This window comes from Arachis ipaensis, chromosome B4, assembly GCF_059453495.1.
Source record: "Arachis ipaensis isolate K30076 ecotype BB chromosome B4, ASM5945349v1, whole genome shotgun sequence".
Taxonomy (NCBI): Eukaryota; Viridiplantae; Streptophyta; class Magnoliopsida; order Fabales; family Fabaceae; genus Arachis; species Arachis ipaensis.
Genome location: NC_142439.1, coordinates 9778892 through 9797605, shown reverse-complemented (window position 1 = coordinate 9797605; position 18714 = coordinate 9778892). Strand labels below are relative to the sequence as shown.

The 18714-nt window shown below is 34.5% G+C and overlaps 5 protein-coding genes across 10 annotated transcripts; 2 read left to right on the top strand and 3 right to left on the bottom strand.

The window, feature by feature from the left end:
• Positions 1–224: 224 nt before the first annotated feature.
• LOC148566627 (uncharacterized) lies at positions 225–680 on the bottom strand. The gene has a single exon (XM_088484348.1). The coding sequence runs from the start codon at positions 678–680 to the stop codon at positions 225–227; it is 456 nt and encodes a 151-aa protein (XP_088340474.1).
• A 576-nt stretch (positions 681–1256) lies between these two features.
• On the bottom strand, positions 1257–1631 carry LOC107635989 (uncharacterized). Its single transcript, XM_016339533.1, has one exon. It carries the CDS (start codon positions 1629–1631, stop codon positions 1257–1259), a length of 375 nt encoding a protein of 124 aa, XP_016195019.1.
• Positions 1632–2733: 1102 nt separating this feature from the next.
• On the top strand, positions 2734–8205 carry LOC107638809 (pentatricopeptide repeat-containing protein At1g73710). Of its 6 annotated transcripts, none has more exons than XM_088483743.1 (8): positions 2759–3025; positions 3305–3472; positions 3797–6456; positions 6560–6703; positions 6799–6873; positions 7353–7439; positions 7523–7598; positions 7786–8205. In XM_088483743.1, exons 2-3 carry the CDS (start codon positions 3449–3451, stop codon positions 6374–6376), a joined length of 2604 nt encoding a protein of 867 aa, XP_088339869.1. In that variant the 5' UTR covers positions 2759–3025; positions 3305–3448; the 3' UTR covers positions 6377–6456; positions 6560–6703; positions 6799–6873; positions 7353–7439; positions 7523–7598; positions 7786–8205. The 6 variants fall into 6 exon arrangements, with proteins under 6 accessions (XP_088339867.1, XP_088339868.1, XP_088339865.1 ...); XM_088483744.1 differs by having other exon boundaries at positions 2762–3025; positions 3790–6456; XM_088483741.1 differs by having other exon boundaries at positions 2734–3025; positions 3305–6456; positions 6560–6699.
• A 1464-nt stretch (positions 8206–9669) lies between these two features.
• On the top strand, positions 9670–11442 carry LOC107638806 (Nucleotide/sugar transporter family protein). The gene has a single exon (XM_016342203.3). It carries the CDS (start codon positions 10004–10006, stop codon positions 11300–11302), a length of 1299 nt encoding a protein of 432 aa, XP_016197689.2. The 5' UTR covers positions 9670–10003; the 3' UTR covers positions 11303–11442.
• Positions 11443–12976: 1534 nt separating this feature from the next.
• Positions 12977–16552, bottom strand: LOC107637568 (polygalacturonase-like). The gene is made up of 4 exons (XM_016340971.3): positions 15884–16552; positions 14831–15120; positions 13805–14033; positions 12977–13682 (listed from the first exon to the last, which is right to left on the bottom strand). The coding sequence occupies exons 1-4, from the start codon at positions 16337–16339 to the stop codon at positions 13464–13466; spliced, it is 1194 nt and encodes a 397-aa protein (XP_016196457.1). The 5' UTR covers positions 16340–16552; the 3' UTR covers positions 12977–13463.
• Between the last annotated feature and the right edge of the window lie 2162 nt (positions 16553–18714).

Here is an 18714-nt window from a genome sequence, read left to right as displayed (position 1 = left end):
TCCTCGGCTGTTAGTTGGACCTTTGCGAGGTCGTCTGTTGGCATCGGTCATTCTTGGTGATTGGTCCGAGGGTCTAAGTCAGCCAACGGGGGTAACTGTTCTGAGTTGTATACTATTTGGACATACTGTTGCTCGGGTCGTCCTGAGTATTCGTTTTTCAAGCTGGCGTTATAACACTGCCTAGCTTCTTTTTGGTCCCCATGGATTGTTACGACTTTGTTATCCTACGAGAAGAACTTGACACACAAATGCACAGTGAAAATAATAGCATTGAATGCATTCAAAGAGGGTATGTCTAGAATTATGTTGTAAGGACTTTTGCAATCAACCACTAGGTATTGTATATCAATAGTTTTGCAGTCAGGATAGTTTTCGAGTGTGGTCTGTAACCAGATATATCCTCGGATAGAAATTCGCTCACCTGGGAAACCTACCAGTTCTTCGGATGATGGTTGTAGGGCTTTTTCACTTAGCTTCATCTTCTGAAACGTTGAATAGAATAGTACGTCTATGCTACTCCTCGGATCCATTAGGATTTTCTTGACCAATGTCTCTCCAACCTGCGCAGAGATAACAACGGGGTCGTTGAGATTGCGGTCGGTTGCCTTATAGTCGTTGGGGAGAAATGATATCCACGGCTTGTCTGGGTTGATAGGTTGAGATGAGGTTGATGCCGTCATGGTCATCATAGCTTGGTAGGATCTCTTTCTGGCCGAGTTTGTACATCCTCCTCTTGCAAAACCACCAGAAATGCAATTTATTATTCTGTGAGGTGGATTAATATCATCGTCTACCTTTCTCCCTTTATCTCGGGGATTGTCAGTTGTTTTGGGATGTTGGCCGAGGTCTTCTGTGTTTCGCTTTCTTCCTCGGCTTTCGATATATTTGTCCAGTAGGCCTTGGCAGGCCAGCTTTTCTAGGAGATCTTTTGCTATTACACAATCATCTGTGGTATGTTCGTACTTCTGATGGAAAGCGTAGTATTTGGATTTTTCTACATATCGTTGGTCCTGGTATGTGCCAGCCCTGTTTGGAGGTTTGATGAGTTTTAAATGTAGGATGTCTTTGATGATGTCTTCTCTTTTGGTATTGAGGGGAGTGTAGCTATCGAATTTGGGTGTGAGTCTAAACGACCTTTGGTCTGTCTTGCTGTTTGAATACTTGCTTCGCCTCTCGTCTTCTCTGTGCGAGGTGGGCTTCTCTGCCTTTCACAGTGCTCGGAATTCTTCTATCTTGATTTGGGTTGTTGCTTTTTCTCAGAATTCAACTAGGGTTTTTGGTTTTGCTATGACTATGGTTTCTTGGAATTTTCTAGGGCGGAGGCCGCTTTTTAGGGCGTGGAGGTGGACTTCTGGGTTCAGGTTGGGTATTTCGTTGGTTGCTTCAGCGAATCTGGTCATGTACTCCTTTACGCTTTCATTCGGCCCTTGCTTAATAGTACCCAGGTAGTCAGAATTGTGCACGTATATCTTGGATGCAGCGAAGTGGTTGACGAATTGGTCGGCTAATTCATCAAAGTTAGAAATGGAGCCTTCAGGGAGGTTGGAGAACCAAATTAGGGCGGCTCCGTCCAAGAAAGTTGGGAAAGTACGACATAGGATTGGGTCAGACTCCTTGTTCATGAACATCATGGTGTAAAATTTGGTGACGTGGATGTTTGGGTCTCCTATTCCTACATAGGGTTTCAAGGTCATTGGAAGGGTGAAGTTTTTGGGCATCTGAAAGTTCATGACCTCCTTTGTGAAGGGATTAGTTCTTTTGGTTACGGTTTTTAGGGAAGTGTGTATGGTGTGCTTTGCCTCTGACATGTGTTCTTCATTGTCATCCTTGTTTTAGAATAGAGATATTCAGAATAGAGAATAGAATGAATTGCGTACCTGTGACCTAGTAGGTCACTAGTATATATTGAGTCACTCTGAAGTGCTTATTCGTATCTTTGTTGCTAGTTTTACGAAGTCTTTTGTTAATGCTCCGATTTTTGGGGTTCTGATGGTTTGGTTGGAGAGATTTTCGTAGGATTATCTCTTTTAGCGGTTATTCGATTCCGAGCTTTGCTGGTTAGGCCAATTTTAGTGGTAACGGATCATGACTCATAATAAGTATAATGTCCATGTAGCTAAGTAAAAGGAATCAACTACTACAGAGGAATCAACCACCATAGACATTGAAAGTGAAAGAGTGTGAACTACTGAGCTATATTATTTGGGAAAAAGAAAAGAAAAGCAAAAGATGGAAGCCTTTTCTCCTCTTTTTTTTTACTACTCCAAATTCCCCATCAGTGATTAATTCACATTATCACAACACAATTTTTTCAAATTTGCCTATAAATAAAAAATTATTTTAATTATTATCCTTCACAAAAATGTGTCTGAAAAACTTTTAAAAATAAAATAGCATTCTATTTTTATCAAAAAAAACAAATTTTAATTTATTTTAAATTCAAATTTATAATTTGGATCAACTAATTGTATTAATGAAATGAATTATTATATACCTGGTGAGAAATTTATTGTAACTTCTTACTTCTATAATGAATAACAAAGTCATGAAACACAAATGATTGGTAAGGAAGGAAGAAAAAGCAAAAAACACAAAAAACTAGGTATGGCAATTTTTCTCGTGGGGGGCGGGGAAAGGAACCCGGGCCCGTTTATTGGCGGAGCGGGATAGAGATTCCTGTGGAACCCGTTTAATACCGTTATAAAAAATGTCTAAAATACCCTTGACATATATATGTCTGAATTCTGATTCCCCCTCTGTCCCTCTCAGTCCATCTCTTCTCTCCAGTCCACTTCTCCTTTCACCGCCATCCACCACTCTCCTCCCCCCTCATCGCGGCCCTCCCCCTTCTCACTGCTTTCCCCTCTCACTCTCAAGGTCACCGCAGACGAGGAGAACGTCACGTCGCGCGCCTCACCTAGACTAGGAGAAAGTCTTCGCGTAGAGAGCGTCGCCGTCGTCGTCGTTCAAGAGAGCGTCGCCGTCTTCGTCGTTCTTCATCGCCGTCGTCAGCATCTTCCTTCTGGTAACTCCCTCTCTGTGATTTCTGTGATTTTAATTATTATAACATTGTTGCGATTTCTGTGATTTATGTAATTTGCTCAGCTGTGATTATGTATGATTTGCTGTGATTTCTGTGATTTTAAATTTGGGATTTCTGGGATTTTAATTATTATAGCATTGCTGTGACTTCTGTGCTTTTTGTAATTTGCTGTGATTATGTATGATTTCTGTGATTTGCTGTGATTTCTGCGAAGTATAAAGTTCAATACATCAAATTATCTAACCGTTCTCTACTATAAAGTTCACCGCAGGCGAATTTCCCCACTGAAAAATCTTGCTTCTGTCGCCGTTTTCCCACCTTAGACCCTCACCAAGGCGCCAACTACCTCCTCCTTCTCCTTCTTCCTCTTTCTGGGGTTCGTTATTACTTCAAAGAAAGCATAACATGTCATGTTCAGACATATTTTTTGTAAGTCCTCCTTCTTCATCTTCTTCAAACTTTGTTGCCAACGTTATCACAAAACCTCACCACTGGGGCCATTTGCCAACCCCCATCACAAAATCGCACTTTCCTCGCATTCATTGTCATTCAAAGACTCTATCTTTACCCACAAACTCCTCTTCTTCTTCTTCCTCCCTAAAGGGTCGGAAGAGCAAGAAGAAGAAGGGGTATGGCGGTAATTTACCTTCAATTTTGAAATCTTTAGAGTATTCTGTTGATGTTGAAGCGACCCTTGATTCTTTCTCTGAGAATCTTAGTCCTAAAGAGATAACTGTTATACTTAGGGAACAGGGTAGGTGGGAGCGTGTTGTTAAGGTTTTTGAGTGGTTTAAGTCACAGAGAGGGTATGTTCCCAATGTGATTCACTATAATGTTGTGCTTAGAGTTCTTGGTAAGGCTCAGAGATGGGACCAATTGAGGCTTCTCTGGATCGAAATGGCGAAGAACGGGGTTTCGCCTACTAATAACACTTATAGCATGCTTGTTGATGTGTATGGGAAAGCAGGTCTTGTTAGAGAAGCACTTCTGTGGATTAAGCATATGAGGTTGAGGGGTTTTTTTCCTGATGAGGTTACAATGAGTACGATTGTTAAGGTGTTGAAGGATGTGGGAGAGTTCGATAGGGCAGATAGGTTTTACAAGGATTGGTGTGATGGTAGGGTTGAGTTAGATGATCTTGATTTGGATTCTCTATCAGTTACTGCTACGAATGGTTCTAGATCGATGCCTATTAGTTTCAAGCATTTCCTTTCGACCGAGCTGTTTAAGACGGGTGGGAGAAACATTTTGAATTCATCAAACAAGGAGATTGGTCCCCAGAAACCCCGGTTGACTTCAACTTTCAATACCATGATAGATTTGTATGGCAAGGCCGGACGGCTAAAGGATGCTGCCGAAGTCTTTGCTGATATGTTAAAATCCGGAGTGGCAATGGATACAATCACTTTTAATACTATGATCTTTATCTGTGGAAGTCATGGTAATTTGTTGGAAGCTGAATCTCTGCTTAATAAAATGGAAGAAAAGGGTATATCCCCTGATACGAAAACTTACAATATCCTTCTGTCCTTGTATGCTAATTCGGGGAATACTGATGCTGCTCTTTGTTGTTATAGAAGGATTAGAGATGTTGGGCTCTTTCCGGATGATGTAACTCACAGAGCTCTTCTTGGTGCGTTATGCTCAAAGAATATGGTTCAAGCTGTGGAAACTCTGATTGATGAAATGGAGAAATCTTCTGTTTCTGTCAATGAGCACTCTCTTCCTGGTATCATCGAGATGTATGTTAATGAAGGAGCCCTTGACAAAGCAAATGATATGCTTCAGAAATTTCTAATGAACAGTGTACCATCATCAAGTATATGTGCTGCAATTATGGATGCTTTTGCTGAAAAGGGACATTGGCTTGAAGCCGAGAATGTGTTTTATAGGGAAAGAGGTGTGCCAGGGCAGAGAAGGGATGTCATAGAATACAATGTCTTGATCAAAGCGTATGGCAAAGGAAAACTTTACAACAAAGCTGTTTCTCTCTTCAGGGGAATGAAGAATCATGGGACTTGGCCTGATGGTTGCACTTATAATTCTCTCATTCAGATGTTATCCGGTGCTGATTTAGTCGATCAGGCAAGAGATCTCATGGTTGAAATGCAAGGGATGGCATTTAAGCCGCATTGTCAGACTTTTTCTGCTGTTATTGCATCCTATGCTCGTCTCAGTCAGCTTTCTGATGCTGTCAGTGTGTACCAGGAAATGCTACGAGCGGGAGTAAAACCAAATGAGGTTGTGTATGGATCTTTAATAAACGGATTTGCAGAATACGGTAGTCTTGAGGATGCACTTAGGTATTTCAACATTATGGAAGAATCCGGATTATCTGCCAATTTAGTTGTCTTGACATCCTTGCTAAAGTCTTATTGTAAGGTTGGGAACTTGGAAGGAGTAAAAGCGATTTATGAACGGATGCAGAGCTTGGAAGGTGGTCTTGATTTAGTTGCGTGCAATAGTATGATCAGTCTCTTTGCAGATCTCGGATTGGTATCCGAAGCCAAGATGGCTTTCGAGAATTTGAGAGAAAAGGGCTGGGCAGACGGGATTTCATACGTGACAATGATGTATCTTTATAAAGATGTGGGAAGGATCGACGAGGCCATTGAGATTGCGGAGGAGATGAGGCTTTTAGGTTTACTGAGGGATTGTGTTTCATATAATAAGGTACTGGTTTGTTATGCCACTCATGGACAGCTTTATGAGTGTGGTGAACTAATACATGAGATGATATCTAAGAAGCTTTTGCCAAATGATGGAACTTTTAAAGTGTTGTTCACTGTATTAAAGAAGGGAGGGTTTCCAATTGAAGCAGTTGTGCAGTTGGAGTCATCTCTGAAGGAGGGGAAGCCTTATGCGCGACAAGCTGCGATCACTGCTTTGTATTCTTTAGTTGGTATGCACAATTTGGCGCTTAAATCCGTTCAGACATTCATAGAATCCGAGGTTGATCTTGACTCATATGCATATAATGTGGCAATCTATGCATATGGTTCGGCTGGAGAAATCAACAAGGCCTTGAACACATACATGAAAATGCAGGATAAGCATTTGGAGCCGGACATTGTGACTCAGATTAATATGGTAGGTTGTTATGGAAAAGCCGGCATGGTTGAAGGCGTGAAACGGATATTTACCCAACTAAGAGGCGGAGAGATCGAGCCATGCAAGTCTTTGTTCAAGGCTATTATAGATGGTTACAAAGTTTGCAATAGAAAGGACCTAGCTGAGTTAGTTAGCCAAGAGATGAAAATCACATTCAACTTGGAAGAAAATAATGAAGTTGAGAGCAAAATTGAAAGTGAAAATGGAAGTGATTGTGATTGATTTTGATGAAAGCTTCTTTGAGGTCTGTTAAATCCACAGGTGGTTGTATATTAGGGGAGACAAATTTATGTATGAACAATGTAAGTAATCATATATAAATTTCTTTCTGCTTATTTTGTATAGCGAAATATATTGATTGACAACAATTATTATTCAGTATCTTTTCTATTTATGTTTTTGCAGGATGTTGGCAAAATTTGTGAACAGTTACCTGCTTTGCAGGATCTCAACTTATCTAACAATTTAATGTCACCATATAAATCAGAACTTCCACCACTGGAAAGCATCCGTATTCTAGTTTTAAATGATACTGGTGTAGATTGGCAGGTTCCTTTCTATATCTTTCCCCAGCTTATATTTGCTGCTTAAATTCCCATCATGTTTGTTAGGAGCCACTAAATGTTTCATGTTTAACTGGGCAGGTTGAATGGCTTAGACAATCATTGACAGCTATTGAAGAGCTACATCTTATCGTAAACAATATAAGCAGAATACTGGTACATTTTGTTTTTGGTTCATTATTCTTGTTAAATATCTTAACGGCTGTACGCTTAGATATCCTTTCATGAGTACCCATTTGTAAACTATGGAGAGCAGTTGAATAAACATTAGAAATTGAACCATTTTGATCACACTGCAAGATTTCTCTAAAAACTATGTACTGAGTATTTTTTGAGCAAGTCTTTCATGTCTGATTGAGTTATTGTGTCTCTTGCTTCTTGTAAACACATTTTTTTTTGGTGTATATTCCTCTCGAACTGCTTTCTTTACATAACATGGATGTAGTCAGATTATGAATTCATAATTTACCATAACCCCAAGACTGACCCTTGAGGCTGAAATTTATTTATAAACAAAAAATTTACCATCACATGGATGTAGTCTGATTGAGTTATTGTGCATTTGATCCTTTTTTGAAATAAATAAATAAATTGAAAAATCCTAAACTTGTGATATTTTATTAACTTGGATATAGGGATATGCAGCTATCACTTTGAAGTGTGTTGGAGCATCCATGGGTGAGAAGCAACTGTTGACGAAGAAGCTGCCAGCAACAACTACGGTTAAAAATCTATTCTTTTATTAATGTAATGTTCACCCTGTTTAGACCTAACACAGTTTTTCTAATTAATTTGTTTTTCTCAGGTTGGTAAGCTGAAATTTCTGAGAGAGCTTTTTTAAGCTTAAGTCATTGAAGCTATAGTTATTTCTTCAAGAAGAGGTTTGTTTTCATTAAAAAAAAAATAGCACGTGTGTTCAAATCACGATTGCCTGATTCAGTTACCGGCGACTTAATCTTGAAAAATCATTTCATTTTCCCTTGATCGTCGCAAAGCTTTTCAAACTGATATGCTGGAAAACTAGAATATAGTTTGTATTAATGTAGTGCCATGTCTTTGAATTTGCAGGGCTCTCCATTACCTGTGCTGCTGGACAACGACACATCATCTCTTATGGATCTTGGAATTGGCAATGAATCAATTAATTTTAAAAGTTGATAGAAAGTTCAGAAATTGAAGAAAGTTGGTAGAAAGATCAGAAATTGAAGAGATTCTCTTGTGCTGAAATTTCTACCCCGTTCTGATTAGCTGCAATTAATTTTAAAAGTTGGCTTGCAAATGAATGTATTTTGAAGTGGTAGACCGATTGAGTGTGGTTACAAGCCAACATTAGATGTGTCATGTGTGTTTGAGGCCCTGCTAAATTGGATGTTCTTTACCCTTTCATGCCACAAATCTTTTCGGATTCCATTGCAAACAGATTTGGATCTTGCACGCCAAAAAAGAATAATGGCATTATTTGGAAAATGAGCTCAAATCTATTACAAATATGTTGTTTATGGAACATTTATTTTTGCAATGCAGATTCGGATTAGTCCCTCAAAAAGTATTGTTGTTTCTGTTTAGTCCTTGGATTAGTTGGCATGGAATATAGGATAAATAGAAGGGTTAGATGGAAAATTTGTGATATTTTAAGGGATAGAAGAAAGAGTTTAGTTTTCATATACTAGCAGTGTAAAATACTTTCTATGATTATTCAATTAGATTTGTATATTTAGACTTTAGATAACCTTTTAAGTATTACTTTTGAATTTTTTTTTGTTGATGTGACAATATATGACTGGTTGTTTATGTAAATCTTTTATTCTGACCGTATATAAAAATTAAATTAAAAAATTATTAAATTTCCAAATATTTAACAAAAAGAAATTATATTGTTCTATCTAAAATATTTTATTTATACAAAATGTTATTTGCACATTAAAAATTAACTATTAAAACAGTCACTATGTATTTATATATTTCTTCGTCAAATACCGGACTTTGCCTTTTTGTAGGAATTCCTTGAACTCATATCCAAGGCAGCTTTATATATATATATCATTTAATTTATTTTTAATATATATTTTATATTTTAATATATATTTTATATTAATAACTAATTTAATAATTGATATATTTGTAAATAGTAAACACTCAGCATAGTTGTTTATTCATATTTACGTATTTAATTCCTTTTAAATTGAATAATCATGAATTTTATATTAAATTGTAATTGAGAAAGTATAAGGAAATAACACTTTTTTAGAACAATGTAAACAATAAATTAAAAAAAAGTTAATTTTAATTTTAAAAATCAAATTTTTAATTAATTAGATATAATTTTTTTAGATAATAAATAAATCTAAAATGTGATTCATTATTCACGTTATTCGCATTTGTCATTATTTACCTAGTGGAATAGTAAATAATTATTTTCATATTTGCAATAGGAAAAGTCTAGGGGGCCAGCAACTTTATCAAATTCTGGCCAGCATATAACCATCAAAGAAGAGTGAGCCATTGGATGACACTAATCTCACACCATTAAAAGCTTCATTGATGGCTATTTGATGGCTATGAATCCCAAAAGTTGCTGCCCCCTAGCATTCCTCTTTGCAATATTCAAAAATGAAGTTTTTCACTTTATTAATTTAAAATTGGATTATTAAGTGTATCTGAATTTTAAATGTAATTATTTCAATTGCATATCTTGTAGTTTTTGGCTTAATTATTTGCCTACTTTAGTAAGATTAACAAAAATAAATTGATAAATTAATAGAAAATCAATTAATGTTAAATGTGTCTGGGGAAAACAAATAATGTTGAACTTATTTGTACAAAGTACAAACAAATGAACAATTATTTAATTCAGATTAATTTTCAAATAACAACTTCTAAAAAGTAAAAACCATTAAACTTGTGGATTTATGGACCAAATTACATAATTTTTCAAATTGAAAAAATAAAATAAAATAAAATAAAAGAGTTGTAGACTTGTAGGGACAAAATTGTACCTCTAACTCTCCAAGTCTCCAAACTGTACTAGGTTTTAGGTACATGCTACACAGACCACAGTTCGGTGTATGCTCTCAGAAGTCAGCAGGAGCAGGACTTCAATCCTTGTACCTGCTGGAATCTCAACTTTCCAACTCCAATTTTAAACTTCCAAAGCTTCTACCTTTTTGTTTCTTCACCTTTCCAGAATCAGTTTTTTTTTTTTTTTTTTCTCTCCATTCTCTTATTCTTTTCAGTCACTTCTTCTTCTACCTTGTGAAAAAGGGAAGAAGGAACAACCACACAAAAAATGTTGTCTTTGAATGTAGTTTCACCCTCATCATCCAGTGTCACTTTCACCAAACACAATCACAAGTCTTCCATAAATGCATCCACCATTTTCAGGTCAAATCTCCTCAGCAAGGTTCACAGCCACAAGAACCTACCCTGCCTCAGAACCACCACCACTTCCCAGCTCCATGAACAAGGTCACCAAAGTTCCAAGCTTTCTTTCATGCCCACATCTCAGATCCAAGATTCAATTACAAAGTTAGGAACTTTCAACAGGTTCCTCACACACCCTTTTGAGTCCAAAGCAAAACCCATTAACCAAGCTGTGAAAGCAGCTTCTTCTGGTGCCAATCCTGAAGGAGGAGAAGAAAGTGTAGCCCCCAAATCAAAGACCCTAAAGCTTGCACTTGTTTTTGGTCTATGGTACTTCCAAAACATCATCTTCAACATTTACAACAAGAAGGCCTTGAACATTTTCCCATTTCCATGGCTTCTAGCTTCATTCCAGCTATTTGTTGGTTCAATTTGGATGCTAACTCTATGGGCCTTAAAGCTCCAGCCATGTCCAAAAATCTCAAAGCCTTTCATCTTTGCACTTCTTGGACCTGCTTTGTTCCACACAATAGGCCACATCTCAGCTTGTGTCTCATTCTCTAAGGTTGCTGTTTCATTCACTCATGTAATCAAATCAGCAGAACCTGTTTTCTCTGTCATATTCTGTTCTGTTCTTGGTGATAGGTTCCCTATTCAGGTTTGGCTCTCAATTCTACCTATTGTTCTTGGTTGTTCTCTAGCTGCAGTAACTGAAGTGTCTTTCAACTTGCAAGGATTGTGGGGTGCCTTAATTAGCAATGTTGGATTTGTGTTGAGGAATATATATTCTAAGAGAAGTTTGCAGAATTTCAAGGAGGTTGATGGATTGAACTTGTATGGTTGGATTACTATAGTTTCATTGTTTTATTTGTTTCCTGTGGCTGTTTTCATTGAAGGGTCTCAATGGATTCCGGGGTATTATAAGGCAATTGAAGCTATTGGAAAACCATCCACATTTTATATTTGGGTTTTGCTTTCTGGTGTGTTCTACCATCTCTATAACCAATCATCTTACCAAGCCTTGGATGAGATTAGTCCTTTAACTTTTTCGGTTGGGAACACAATGAAGAGAGTGGTGGTGATCGTGTCGTCGGTTTTGGTGTTCAGGAATCCGGTTAGACCACTTAATGGCCTAGGATCCGCCATTGCCATTCTTGGAACTTTCCTGTATTCGCAGGCAACTGCAAAGAAACCAAAGAAAATTGAAGGTGAAAAGAGTAGTTAGAGTAAGAAAAAGAAGTGGGGAAAAAGAGTGAAATGTTGTTAGAGGGGAGAAATCTGGTTGGATTATTTGAATATCTTCAGTTAGACCATTTGATTTTTGACATTAATTAAGATCTTCAATTTCTGCTTTCTTTTGAGCTACTGCTATGGTTTTGAAGCACTTTTTTCTTGATTTTAATTTGTTTTCATGAGTATAGTTTCTTCTTGCTTGGTTCACATAAAATAGGTTAGGAAGATATAAGAATTGACCATCATATATTCGTTAGTCTCAATGTTACTTGTATGCTGAGTTTCAAGTTAATTTGATTCACTGCTATCTGCAATAACTGCATAAGTGCATATCATAATTGTTCACTAGAAGAGCTTGTTGATTTTCAAATTGCAATGCTTTTGCTGCTTTATGTTGCCATGGCATTCAAGTAATTTACCACTCTGTTGATTATATTGTTGATCATCAGAAGTGAACTAAGGTTCTTTGTTAATTTCAAAATTCTCAAACTAGAGATTCCTTCAGCTAAACAGGTCCAATTGGATTTGTTGTTTTCATAATAATATTGCTCTAGAATTTTAAACTTGCTTTTACATTTTGATTAGTCTCTTCATTAACAAAATCATATACTAACCTCTATTGAAATTTTATGTGATATTATGCTCAATAGTGAAAATCTTATGCCATTGTAATTTGTAAAATGTAATAGTGAACACCCAATAAACAAGGGGGTATTTTCTATAATATGAATTAAAATAATGCTAAATTAACTATCTTTTCTTCCTTTTGTAGTATGCTGATGCTAATAGGAAGTAGAAAAGTATCATTGGCTATGACCTTATTCAAAGTTATTGTTATTGGTTCAAATATACATCATGCTTGCAAAATATCTATAAACAGTTAAACACAATGTATTCATGTCATTTTCAATCCCTTATATCTTCCAACTAATTAAGTATATAAATTTGTGGTTTCAGACACACTAATTTAGAGTTCAAATTCTAATAGATAGATAGATAGATAGATAGATAGATAGATAGATAGATACTAGTTGGCTAAAATTCTTAAAATAATGAGTAATCTCTTGAGAATATTATTTGAGGTTGTGAATTTCAAGTATTTGTAATTACTAATTACACATTTGCCATGTCTCATACTCTAAGTATAATTTTCATGTAGCTAAGTAAAAGGAATCAACCACCACATGCGTTGAAAGTGAAAGAGCGTGAGCTATATTATTTGGGAAAAAGAAAAGAAAAAAATGGAGACCTTTTCTCCTCTCTTTTTTTACCACTCCAAATTCCCCCATTAGTGATTAATTCACTGTATCTCAACACAATTCTTTCAAATTTGCCTACAAATAAAAAAATTGTTTTAATTATTATCCCTCACAAAGAGTGTGTTTGAAAAACTTTCAAAATTAAAAAAGAATTCTATTTCTATTAAAAGTACATTTTAATTTATTTCAAATTCAAATCTATAATTTGAAACAACTAATAAAATGAATTATTATTTTTTACTTTTTTTGTCATTCTCTCCCTATAACCCTCCAATAATGGCATATAAATTCAGTAGATATACATTATATACCTAGTTAGAAATTCATTGTAACTTCTGTAATCAATAACAAAGTAGTGAAACACAAATGATTGGTAAGGAAAAGAAGAAAAAGAAAAAACCACATACACAAAACACAAAAACCTAGTGGTAATCACCACATAAATTACAAATATCATACTCTCAAACAAGTTACCTTTTCTCACCCACCAACAAAACTCCAGTATATATAAACTCATCAAAAGACTATAAAGTTGTTCAACCAAACACACACGTACACAAAATGAAGTTACAAGAAAAATGTTGACCAAAAATACAAAAACAAAAAATCATTAACTATGCATTTGGTTTGTATTTTATTTTTGTTGTTATCTTTAATATTTTTTATTTTTAAAATTTTGTGAAAAGAGAAAAAACATATGAAAACAGAAAATATGATTGTATTATTTTCATTGTTTTCTCTTTTTTTTTTTCACAAAATCTTAAAAATAGAAAACACTAAAAATATAAACAATAAATAAAAACACAAACCAAACTCATCGTAACAACTCACGATAAAATATGAATCGACGCAATATATCTCATGATAAATCATATGTACACGGAACTAATTACCCTATAAACAACTCTCGGGTTGAACTGTACCAAATGCAGTTCCACCGGCATTTCTACAAGATGCTTGAGGAACTTGGTTCTTGTAGGTTAGGTTCACATCCTCCAACCTTAACCGTCTGCATGGATGCTTCAAACTACAATCAAATTTCACAGCAACCTGTGTTGCAGATGTTCCATGTATGTCCTTATACGAAATGTCGCTGATTCTGATTCCAGAGGCCTACAGTAAGAATTACATATAAGTGCCCGCAAGAGTTACAATTTGCAACAAAAACACCTAAGAAGGCAATAAGACAAAAGTACCCCTAGAAATGAATAAGGAGATAGAATGAAAGTGATTACCATTTGAGGGCAGCCAGTGTAATAAGGGCAGTAATGTTGGTCAATGACAATGGGATTTTGAACATCAGACATAAATGCATGCTCAAAATGTACATCATTCACAAACCCATTGCTGGGTCTCCCCCAAGATTTTATCCTAAAACCATTCATAGTCTTTGAGAATGTTGCCGTTCTAACCGTCACATTGATCACACCATCTTCGTTCATGCCCCATCCTAAGCTTCCTATGCTGCACCACACAAAAACATTCATAATAATAATTCATCAAATAAAGTTTAGAGTAAACAACAAAAAATTTAATTTTAATGCATTGTCTAAAGTAGTTTTACCCTGGATCAAATAACTATTTTTTATATTGGCAACATGATCATCCAAAAAAATAGTGATTATACGACGGTATTTATACTGTTAGTGCATCAAAATTAAACTCAATACTAAATAGGTCCTGATTTTTTATCTCAAAGATAAATAAGTTTTTAACGAATTAAAATTACAAAAACATCCTTTATTTTCTAAAACGCACATCTAAGTCTCCCTTTGAAGATAGCAGAAAGACTTAAATATATCGTATTTTAAAAAATAAAAAATATTTTTAATTAATTAAAAACGTATATATATTTAAATTAAAAAATTAGAATTTTTTTTCTGTAGTTTGATTTTTTATACCACCCTAATAGCTGTACTATTATTAAAGACCATGACACTTCCATTTTTAATAATGTCATTTTTTTTATATATTAATAATAATTTTAGTTTCTAGTTTTTATGTAAAACAGTTTAAGATTATCTCATAATGTCACTTATATTAGAGAATAATCTTTAAAAAATACAAAAGCAAAGAATGACAATACTATATTTAGAAATAATAATATTTGTCCCTTACAAATTATACTAAATTATTACTTACTTTGATAATTTTGAATTTTTTATCATCTGATACTATAAAATTACTTTAATGTTAACCAACAGAAATCATTCGCTGAATTCAAACAAAATAAAACAAATGCATTAAATTGAGAAATAAACCTAATTCCATGGCCAGGTCCACATGCAATATCCTCAACCCACAAATTTTTGGTGCCGGGGCCGACGGAGACACAGTCGTCGCCGGTCCGGATTCTTGGGTTGAGAATGGTGACGTCAGAGGAGAACTGAACGTGGATGCCGTCGGTGTTGGGGCTGTTTCCGGGGGCCATGATCTTCACTCCATGCACTTGGACGTTGTTGCATCCACTGATGATCATGTGAAACAGTTGACTGTTAATTGAGGTCAACCCCGTAACAACAACGTTGTTGGAATTTGTGATTCCAAGTGTCTGCTTCCACAAATAATCATTCACTTAATTTTAAATCAGGATAATAATTATTTTATTATACATAATTTTCTTTAATAAATTTATTAAAAAGAATGAGTAACCCTATCAAAATACGAGTGATATCATTATTCTTTATTAAATTTGTAAATATTCAATATTTTTTCCGTATTCGCTAAGAAATTATTAGGAAGATAGTATATAAATTGAATAAACATGAGTTTAATTTTTGTATTATTTATTTTGTCATGTGGTGGGAATGGTGGCGATAAAGAATGAAAGGTGCATGGGAGTGATGAGTTTTGAAGCCGTAAATCTGGCGAACAGGATCCACACAAAAATACTACTCTATATAACATAGGAATGCTATATGGCAAAATTTTTCATTCTTAAATAATTAATATGCATAAGACATTAATTAATCAAAGTTTATTTTTAATTTATGAAAGAAAGTCAATAAAAAAATAGTCATTAGTTATATGTTAGCTAAAAATCCGTTAATTAGTCTCCTAGCATGATAATATACAATGATACACTATTTTGTGGACCAACAACATCGTATCAAAAGTTCAAAACCTTATTGAGTGTCTACCTCGGACACTTGCCAATTTTGCTTCAACAGAGAGAGTGAACGGTTACAAAACAGTTTCATCATCTCTCTTTTCACCTGGATTTAGCTGAAAAGACAGTAATGCCCCCCATTCCCGTAACCCACTTACTACTCCATTTTCATTCAAATTTCAATAATAATGTTGGTGGAACTTACTATGGCTCCAATTGGGCAAGGTTGGCCCGAACTCTTGCAAGCCCACAAGGAACCGCCACGGGCATCAAGAACGCCACCGTGAATCCTAACGCCGCTGACCTGGTCAAAAGTCAACCAATGCAGTGCTTCTCCGATGGCCCTGTAGTCAGAGGGACCCACCAACGTCGCCCCTCCCATGCTTATGGAGATTACCTTGTTGTTGCATGGCCCTCCGAACCTCGTGGCAGTTCCAAGCAGGAACTGCCCTGGAGGTACTTGGATGCGTGCGGGTCGCCAGGACCCGCACGCATTGCTCCAGGCACCTAGGAAGGCCAGTGTGGAGTCCTTGAGGCCGGTCGGGTCGGCTCCAAAGTTGACCACATTGTAGGTTGTTGATTTGGCTAAGATTTGTGTGAAGATTAAGGAACAAAACAATGCATGGCGGAGAAGAAGAGTATGAGGGAGTTGTTTTGCCATTTCGGAAAACGTGATGAATAATAGTAGAATTAATGAATTGAAAAGGATGTAGTAGTAGTAGTGTGTGCTTTGAGAGATAATGAGAACAAACTTTAATTAAAAGAAGAGAATGTGTTTATGTGTGTGTGTGTGAATGTGAATTAATGGTAAGCAGAAAATTGAGAGATATAGTAGGAGTGGTGATGGAGGGTGGAGTCGTGGGGCATGGAACGGTTTCTGACGCTATTTAAAGCTAAGAATTTTGTACTTACTTGTACAATACAAGCTATATCATCATATCCCTGTTTTTTTTTTCTCTCTTTCAAATTTCTTCTACACAAAAAAGTTGTTTATTCATCAATCATATAAGCTGCGTTTGTTTTTTAGAAGAGGACACTACAAGATATTGAGAACAAGACAGGATAAGATATTAATGGGCAGAGATATAAAATTTTGTGTTCTTATATTCTGTTTAGTGATAAACTAGAACAAATTATGAAAATTCAATTCATTCTCATTTTTTTTCATTAAAAAAATTTGAGATGAAAAATATAATAATAAAAAATATAATTATGAAAAATTAACAAGAATAATAAAAAAAATAAAAAATAAATTGTGTCCATTGTTATTGTTTCTATCCTTTCTATCATAATGGACACAAAATACACTAATTTAGTATCTCTGGACACATTGTCTCAATATCTCAATGTCCTGTCTCTGTAAACAAATACATACGATAAACTTCATATAAAAATATCTAAAATTATCTTTATTAAAAATATAACTATTTATGATATTTTCATCTATTAATTTAAATTTTTTGAACGAATAATTTTAGAATATAGTAATTATTAGTCATAACTATTTATATTGCTTCACTTGTTAACTTAAATTTTTTGGATTAGTGGTTTGATAATTTTTGTATAATGACTGAAAAATATTTAATTTGGCTAAATCATACTAAAAAAATTATATTATGTATATATTAAAATTAACTATTAAAATTAGTTATTAGTATAAAATATATATTAATATATGTATTAGAAATAAATTAAATTATTAGTAACTAAAATTAGTATATAAATTATATTTTTGGAAGAAAGAAAAAAACGGTTAAGTGGCAAAGAAAAAGGCGCGGCGAAGAGCGGAGTTATGAGCATGTTGGTGTGTTTACGGAAGTGAGCTTTGCGTGCTCCATTTCACAATAAACGTCACTTAATTGCTTTTTTCTTGCTCGTCAAAATTGGTTAACTTTGATTTAATTAGTCACATGCGCCCTACACATTCATTACATAGATATATATAGTTAGGACCTATATATGGATCCATAAGTAATCGTATTAGTATAAATAAGTATATATACACTTATCATATGGTCACACAGTATATAATTAAAGTTAATATTACTAAGGGTATAAATGTAATGAACAATCTAGGGTCAATTATGTAATGTAGTACACTAACATCTTCAGATAAATGCATGCATGGATTTGATCAACTACATATTTGTAGCACATAATTAGGTCAAGCAAAGCAATTAATTAAAGGCCCAAATAATTAAGAGAAAATTATTGGGGGTGGTACAAAATTAGAGGGATTCACTAAAATTAATTGAAAAGAAAACGATGGAGCAAATAAAGTTATTGAATTTTGGCTTTATATATATGTTAGTATTGATGAGGAGAAAAATTAAATTACAAATTGGTCGGAGAGAAGACAAAATGGAAAGAATGAGATGGAACCTACAATATCATGCTAGAGAGATCAGATTCTTTATTTGCTTGTAACACGACTACTGTGGGACATGGCACCGTACACAAATATCGCATGCAAATTAAATATTACTAAATAAAATATATGCAAATATAAAAATATTATATATATAAAAAATTCACTCAATTTATATTTGTATATAAATATATGTATTATTTTATTTTTAATATATATTTTATATTTTAATATATATAAATAATTCTTTAAATAAAAAATTTGATTTCATCATTAAATTCATTCTTTTGGAATATCATTTGCTATATACTGGTTGAAAAAAATTACTTTGGGAAGTAAAATATTCTTTTGATTGTTAAATTTTTTGTTTAAAATTAAACTTTTTGTTTAAAATTAAAAAAATACTTTGGGAAGTAAAATATTCTTTTGATTTTTTTCTTCATTAATTTACTGTACTAATAAAAAGCTACTTCATAACCATGCAAGACCATTGATAATATGAATCACACTAGAGGTGAATTTTTGTCTGATTGAAATCACAAGAATAAAACCTTGTTTTAGGCCTTCTCATAATTATTCAATTCTTCAATATCTGTGAAAGCACAATTGAGATGAACTGTTTTAGAAATTGCTCTATTTGTTGATGAACAAATGGTACATATGATATC